At 38.6% G+C, this 8,422-nt stretch overlaps 1 protein-coding gene across 1 annotated transcript in view; it reads left to right on the plus strand.

Annotated features, from left to right (window-relative positions):
- Window positions 1-8,422, plus strand: part of LOC107565102 (PR domain zinc finger protein 10-like) — a gene marked incomplete at its 3' end in the record, with an annotated part of 23,987 nt that overhangs the window by 10,983 nt on the left and 4,582 nt on the right. The window contains exons 11-18 of the mRNA XM_016250301.1: window positions 2,322-2,606; window positions 2,734-2,745; window positions 4,118-4,462; window positions 5,289-5,444; window positions 5,660-5,836; window positions 5,970-6,080; window positions 7,211-7,411; window positions 7,497-7,637. Of these exons, the coding sequence (XP_016105787.1) occupies window positions 2,322-2,606; window positions 2,734-2,745; window positions 4,118-4,462; window positions 5,289-5,444; window positions 5,660-5,836; window positions 5,970-6,080; window positions 7,211-7,411; window positions 7,497-7,637 (1,428 nt within the window). The remainder of the gene's footprint in view (window positions 1-2,321; window positions 2,607-2,733; window positions 2,746-4,117; window positions 4,463-5,288; window positions 5,445-5,659; window positions 5,837-5,969; window positions 6,081-7,210; window positions 7,412-7,496; window positions 7,638-8,422) is intronic.

Genomic DNA, 8,422 nt, shown 5'->3' on the forward strand with positions numbered 1-8,422 from the left:
ATTTTTTTTAAATATGTAGGTTTTGTTCAGTTTAAATTTTTAGTTATTTTAGTACTTCATCTACAACTAAGCGAAGCTAAGAAGTGTTGCTTTTGCAACTAGCTGAAATAAAGTACGTTTTAATAAGTATTTGTTTTTTTAATTTTTTATACTTCAAGTAAAAAATTCACATGCAGTCTTCTATTCCAGGTGTGGTACGCTGCATCATATGCCGAGTTTGTCAACCAGAAAGTTCATGATGTCACAGATGAAGAGAGAAAAGGTTAATCGTCATTGTCTTTCTTTAAATTAGTAACTGCTGGAAGTGTTATAATTGATGACAATGGTGATTCATTCACATAGCCGCAGGCATGACAAACTATATATTTACTAAGGACATAACTGTTAACTTTCTCAGAGCTCCGTTCATTTTGGGGTTTCAGTACAATAGAATGTATGGTGTGGTCTACATCGTGTCCAAAAAAAAGTTTATAATATAAATGTTAAAAAACAAACTTTTATCATCATAAAAAAGAAACGCAGTTTGAACATGACAGGGAAAATCGCTCTTGTTAAGACAGACTTTTTACTAAATGTATATATGCAGCTTAATTTTAAATATGTGCATTCATTTCAGTTAATTATATTTATGTAATATCCATTGGGAAGAATGTAATAATGCTTAAAGCTTCTAATCACATCACTGAGGCTGGTTACACACCGGTCAAAGCTTAAAACCTTAAATTAATCTAGCAATCAAAAAAACGTTCATAATATATCTATTCATTCATATAACAATAGCAGTCATGAATTTAAAAAGAATCACACTAAATGCTTATAAACTCCTCCTTTAACTATTTAACTTCTAATTTAACTTCCTATTTATTGATTTTACCGAGAACTGTACCCCTAGCATTTACATCTGACCAATGATATTATCCTAGTAATATTGAAAAAATATGTTTCTCAGTTTTACGTGAGCAGGAGAAGAACTGGCCGTGCTATGAGTGTAACAGACGCTTCATGAGCTCAGAGCAGCTTCAGCAGCACTTAAACATGCACGACGACAAGCTGAACCTCATCCAAAGGTTTGAATGCACATCAGTGACTTGATTTCTCTGATGTTCACGATTGTATTCCTGACAGTAGCTATGTTTCCATCCACCTATTTTTATGCGCATTTTAGGATATCGCATAAAAAATGCTGATTGGAAACGCCAAGATGCGCATAAAAAAACGTATGCGCTCAACTAAGTAGGATACATTTCTTATCCGGTAAGAAAGCATGAGCATAAACTACGATGGAAACACTTTTACTGAATAAATTCCTTAATGCGCATCAAAAAAGACATGTGACTTTGCGATGGGACAGCGTAACTGGACCGATCTCATTGCACAGCATCTAAAATGCTAGTTTTGTTATTCTAAAATGCTTGAGCAAAGTCTTGTCAAAGTGCTCCGTTATAATTAACTCTCGGAACTGCGTTCCCAAACAGCAGGCTCTGAAAATAAGATAACATGACTGCGTTTCGTCTGTTCTGCAATTTATTGTATACAAACATTATTATATACAGTGCCTTCTCCCACTGCAGCAAATTAAGTTTTTCTTCGTGATATTTAGTGCAAGTTAATCAGGAAGTAACGATTTTATCTTCAACTCGCTGGATGGAAACAATGCTTTATTCGCAAATGATTTATGCAGTATTCCAATTTTGCGCATAAGTTTAATTCGAAACTTTGGATGGAAACCTAGCTAGTGAGTCCATTGCAGAATCTGGCTAATATTCTTCTCTTCCAGGCCAAAGGGCCGGGGGCGAGGACGGGGCAGAAAACGATTCGGTGCTGCAAGGCGACCGGGGCGACGTACGAAATTCATCTGTCCACAAACTCCTGTTGAGAGTGCTGACAAGACACAGGTACTGTAGACCTCATTTACTCACCATCATGTCATTTCAAACCCGTAAGATTTTCATCCATCTTCGAAACACACATTTTTAATGAAACCTGAGAGATTTCTGTCCCTCCACTGAAAGTCCATTTACCCCAAATTTGATGCCTCAGAAAGTTCATAAAGACATCGTAAAAGTAAACCATGTGAATGGAACAGTTTAAAAAGTCTTCTGAGGAGGCAAAATCGCATTGAACTGATTTAATTTAGGCTTTTATTCACATATAAACATTAACACACACACACATAGAATCATCAAATATGATAACGGCAGCGCAAATTTGTTTGCTTGATGCCGATTGTATTTCCTGGAAAGTTCTCTTTATGAACTTTTAAAAGTTTGAAGATTTTGTAGGAATTGACTGCTAAATGTTTGTCTTGGCACCTGCTATAGGAGCTTTTAGCATCTGTAGATATTCTACCATTTGAGGAGCGAACCGACGGAGCTCTTAATGGGCTGAAGGTGGTAGAAATGGCAGCTGAATCGATGGAGACTGAGACAGAAGAAGGGCTTGATACCCCAGCAACCCACACCGAGGCGCTGCAAGAGGAGGGGGATTTTGTCACCCCACCTCCAACCACAGAAGTCCCAGGGTCTGCCAAAGAGGACCTGTCTCAGACAAGTCCCGAAGACCCCCACCTCACACCGCAGGACATGAGGAGAGCGAGGAGGATTAGGGTAAGATACGCCCGTCATGAGTGACCCACAACCTCAGATCTCTGCATTGTAGTGTGTTGAGTTATTTAACAGTAGCGCGTGTGTGTGGGTGTGTGTCTTTCTCTTTTGTTGCGTGCTGCACGTTAAGGTGGACTTGCAGGTAGGTCTAATGTGGGCCAGAGTGGAGTCAGAGGAAACTTCCTCCTTCAGTCAATACAGTGTTGACAGTCTATGACTCCCTACATCCCCATTACATCTGTCTGTATCAGTTCAGTCCTCAAGCTTCATCAGCCAGCAGAGTTAAAGGACAGCTGCTCCAAAAATGAACATTCATATCATTTAAGAGTAGCCATGTCACCCTGTTTGACCAAAAGGAGATGTTTAGCATGTCATGGGTGATCTTTGCTTTTATAATGAAAGTGAATGGGAAAGGACACTAGGGCTGGGTTGACGGTATTCATTTTGATGAATCGATATCAATTCTTAAATCCCAAGAATCAATCGTTTAGTCAATACTGCTTTCTGTTGATGCATGAACAAAACGTCGCTTAATATTATTTTTAGTGTGCCTTCCATGCAATAATCAAAAAAATGTTGGGCTTTGTTACTTTTAATATGAAACGAAGTCTAAGCTTTTAAATTGTCACTTTTATCATGAAATTCAAACAATAAATACCATTTTGGCACTGAGTGCACATGAACCAGTCATTTCTTCCTCTTAAATTTAAATGCTTATTTTTCAACAAAAAATTAGAGTAGAAGCATAAAAACAGAAAAACAGGCTTATGTGTTTGGTAAGTTTTTGAGTATTGATTATTATATCTGAAACTTAATAGAAGTTGCATTTAATAGTTTGGACTGGTTATTTTAACCATTAATATTGGACTGGTTATTTTAACCTGTGATATTAATAGTAATGTACCAACTGATAAGTACATGTACCTGATATATATCCAAATGAATCAAAATCAGAATCTAATCAAATCAAGATCTTGTGAATTGAAATAAAACTGAATTGTGAAATCTGAATTGTGCTCCAAAAATAGTTGCTCCAAGTTACTGTAAAAATGATTCACACTACTGATACTACAGTTTGGCCAAAATAAAAGCCATATGGTTATGGCTATAAAATAAAAGCATGGAAATTATGACAGCCATGAATTTTAATACTAGCATTGTAAGTCATTCTGTTAAACATCTCCTTTTGTGTTCAATGGGGGAAAGTCTTTTGGGTTTGGAACAACATGAGGGAGTAAATGATGACAGAATGTGTTTTTTTTGTTGTTGTCTGAACTATAACTTAAAGTTACTACTGAAAGATTAAATCATTTCAGCATGCAAACACAACGACTTGTTTCAGCCATCATCTCTGTGACATACAGACCCACGCAAGTGCATTGTGTCATTGCTCACAAATCATATGAATTCAGTGTAAACTAAGTGATTCCTCATCACCCTGCTTGGATTGTTCACCTAGTCGTCTTCTCATTTCAAAAGTGTCCATTCCATGCTTTCTCTCTTCCCTTACCCAGAATGCCGCTCTCCAGCATCTTTTCATCCGTAAGTCCTTTCGACCCTTTAAATGTTCTCAGTGCGGGAAAGCCTTTCGAGATAAGGACAAGCTGGACCAGCACATGCGGTACCACGGGCGGGACGGCTGCCGTCACATGTGCCATCAGTGTGGTAAGGGCTTCCTGACGAACCTGACGCTCGAGGATCACCTGCAGTTGCACTGTGATCAGCGCATCTACTCCTGCCTCTTCTGTGCCGAGTCCTATGACAGATTGGACCTGCTCAAAGTACATGTGGAGGTTCACCTGGTCAACGGCTGCTTTTCCTGTCCTTCCTGCAAGAAAACCTTCACAGACTTCATACAGGTGTGATGTGCTAACAAACAGAATGACACATAATCACAAAGCTGTTTCTAAACCACCTCACTATGACTTTTTTTCTTTTCTTTTAAACTCTTCCTTTCCATTCCAAAACTCTGTAATTATTAAAGAAACAGTTCACCCAAAACTGAAAATATGCAGAAAACTGACTCGCTCCAAGATGAGTTTGTTTCTTCATTGGAACAGATTTGGAGAAATGTAGCATTCCATCACTTGCTCACCAATGGATGCTCTGCAGTGAATGGGTGCCGTCAGAATGAGTCCAAACAGCTGATAAAAACATCACAATAATTCACAGTCCACTCCAGTCCACCAATTAACGTCATGTGAAGAGGAAAGAGTCCATAATCCATAATAATGCTTCCTCCAGCAAAAAAGTCCATTCCCTGTTTGTAGAGCTGTCTTAGACTCTTTTCGCTTGTAAACAGTGATTGATCTGTGCATATTTCTCTCCTGATTCAGACGAAATGTCAAACATCGTTATGATAAATTTATAACAAACGCGCAGCTTTTCACTTCATAAGACATTAATTGATGGACTGGAGTCATGTGGATTATTGTGATGTTTTTAGCAGCTGTTTGGACTCTCATTCTGACGGCACCCATTCACTGGATCCATTGGCTGAGCAAGGGATGTAATGCTAAATACATAAAAACTAAATGTGACTGATTATAGTGGAAGAAACCTTTGATAACAAGTGAATTTTCAAGGGGAAAAAAAGTGATCTGACCTTTTTAATATCTGATTACATGGCAGTATTCTTGTGTTTAATGATGTTTGATTAATCAATCATGTGTCTGTGTTGTGCAGGTAAAGAAACACGTGAGGAGTTTCCACTCAGAGAAACTCTTCCAGTGTATGGAGTGTGATAAAGCCTTCTGCAGGCCTGATAAACTACGACTCCACATGCTTCGCCACACTGACCGCAAGGACTTCCTGTGCTCCACCTGTGGAAAACAGTTTAAGGTGATTCACATATGCCAAGATGCATAAATGTATTTGCATATATGCAAATAAATGCAATGCATTGATGTTTATACATTTTTAAGGTTTTGAAGCCAATTACATTTGTTGCATTTGAAGCTTAGACATGAAGCCTACCTTAGAGTGTGTGTGTGTGTGTGTGTGTTTATTAACTTCTCATTCATTTTGTTGTGTGTTGTTTCTCCTTTGTTGGCTAGAGGAAGGATAAATTACGGGAACACATGCAGAGGATGCACAACCCTGAACGCGAGGCCAAAAAGGACCACATCCACCGCACCAAAGCTCTGAAACAGAAGGAGCCCACCACTGACTTTGAGAGCTTCATGTTTAAATGCCGACTCTGTATGATGGGCTTCAGGAGACGAGGGATGCTGGTATTGAAGTTTCTTTGTCTTCAGTTTATTTATTACATTTTTTGCTGTTTCTTAGCCTTTCCGAAATGAGTGTTTTTGAAATCATAGGCCACTTGTGACCTCTTTGTTTGTTTTCTTACTGTTCTGTCTACAGGTGAATCACCTGTCTAAACGACATCCTGAGATGCGTTTGGAGGAGGTTCCTGAGCTGACGCTGCCCATCATTAAACCCAACCGAGATTATTTCTGCCAGTACTGTGATAAGGTCTGGACTCCTTCAGTTCTACTGGGGTCGTTTATGAGAGCTGTGAGCTCTGCCAATTCTGTCTTACCACCTTCTACGGATCTGCACATTTTAACGCCCCTCTGGTTTTCACATTGGCTGCAGTTACAGCTGACTCATAGAAAGACGATATTAGTGTGTCCTAGAGCCAAGAGACTTGAGCCTCCTCTGAAAATAGAGTTACCATTTGGCTCTTTCTGCATAGTACGTTCATATCAACAGGTTCTCTCTTAAAGTTGATCTTGTAAATGACATTTTTATGAAAAATTCACAGGACAGGGTTCCCATGGTAATGGAAAACAGGGAAATATCAGAGAATTATTGTTTTGAGAAAAAAAAAGTTAGTTTCCAGTCCTGGTCATCAAACATGATCCGTTTGGGATCAGTAAGATTTTTTGTTTTTTAAAGAAGTCTCTTTTGCTCATCAAGGCTGCATGTATTGGATCGAAAATAGTAACATTATGAATTATTATTGTGATTTAAAAGAATTGTTTTCTATTTTAATATACTGTTACATTTTTTATTTTTTATCAGCCATTACTCCAGTCTTCAGTGTCACATGATCCTTCATAACTCATTCTAATATGCTGATTTATTATTAAGGTTGGAAACATCTAAATATTTTTTATATACCTGTATATACTTTTTTTAGTATATACTAAAATAGAATTATTTTATGAATAAAACAGCATTTATTTAAAATAAAAAATCTTTTGTAACAAAATACACTACCGTTCAAAAGTTTGGGGTCAGTAATTTTTTTTTAACTAATACTTTTATTCAGCAAGGATGTGTTAAATTGATTTAAAAAAAAAGTGATAGTAAAGACTTATATTGTTAGATAAGATTTCTATTTTAAATAAATTCTTTTTTAAAAAAGTATCAGCTGAAAAAAAGTATCACAGCTTCCAAAAAAAATATTTTTTTTTAAAGAAGTCTTATGATGAGCATAAGAGACTTCTTTAAAAAACATGAAACATTTTACTGATCCCAAACTTTTGAACAGCACACATACACACAAATTACTGGAAAAGTCAGGGAAATTCATCCCTGAAAGTAATTGTATTTATGAATTATTGTATTATGTTATTATTTTATCTTCACCTGTTCAGGTGTATAAAAGTGCCAGTAAGAGGAAGGCCCACATTTTGAAGAACCACCCCGGGGCAGAATTGCCCCCCAGCATCCGGAAGCTGCGTCCGGCTGGGCCGGGAGAACCTGACCCCATGCTGAGCACACACACGCAGCTGACCGGCACCATCGCTACTGCACCGGTGTGCTGCCCGCACTGTGCCAAACAGTACAGCAGCAAGGTACTGTAGAGTCAGGAATGACATGGTATATATGCTCATGTGAATCGATTGATGTGTCCTAACACATGTCTATCTTTATTTTTAGACAAAGATGGTCCAGCACATCCGTAAGAAGCATCCAGAGTATCAGTACAACAGCAGCATCCAGGCACCGCTGGCCACTACCGTCATCAGCAGCACTCCTGCTGTCATCACAACAGACGGCACTACTGCAGAGGCCGTGGTGGTGAGCAGAATGTGCACGCTCTGACACACTCGAACAAACACTTCAAAGCGATAGCATGAAATCAAAATCTGCCCTATTTACTTTCTATACGAATGTCTTGGGTCTCAATGTTAACATTCAGTTGAATGCTTTAAATTACTGAAAAGGCTGTTGCCATTTAGTGTTGTCTTTAAAGGGGGGGTACAATGCTGTTTCATGCATTCAGAGTTGTTTACACTGTTAAAGAGTTGGATTCTCATGCTAAGCATGGACAAAGTTTCAAAAAACAATTTGGACGTATGAAATCTTATCTAATCTTATCTTAAAATCTTACTTCCGTGTTCGTACAAGTTTCGGAAACTTTTTTTCGATCGTGGCTCTTAATGACGTAAACGAGGGTGGAACTCCTTATATGGGCATTTCTCCCGGAAGAACGCGCCCGCGCACGCATCGACCAGAGAAAAAGCGAGAGCGCGCACAAGTGTGTTTGTTGACGAACGTTTTATAAACAAGGCCCAGTTCAACGCTGGATTTGCACATGGTTTGATACTGAAAGATGGAGCTGTCGAGCTATAAAAGATCCGGGTCATGATTCAGAACTGCAGACGGTAAGTGAAACGGCATTAAATGTCTGTTTTGTTGGCATTCGGCGCCCAAGTGCTCGTCACTCTTTAGCTCCGCCCACGGCGCGCCTCCAGGAGCTCGGCTTTTTTCGGAGAGAATCGTAAAGCTGTATCTTTCTTTTATAAATCTGATAAAACTAAAGACTTTTTGGAGATATGAAGGATGCAGTACTACTCTATAGG

This window comes from Sinocyclocheilus grahami, unplaced genomic scaffold (genome assembly GCF_001515645.1).
Source record: "Sinocyclocheilus grahami isolate Dianchi unplaced genomic scaffold, SAMN03320097.WGS_v1.1 scaffold981.1, whole genome shotgun sequence".
Classification (NCBI taxonomy): Eukaryota; Metazoa; Chordata; class Actinopteri; order Cypriniformes; family Cyprinidae; genus Sinocyclocheilus; species Sinocyclocheilus grahami.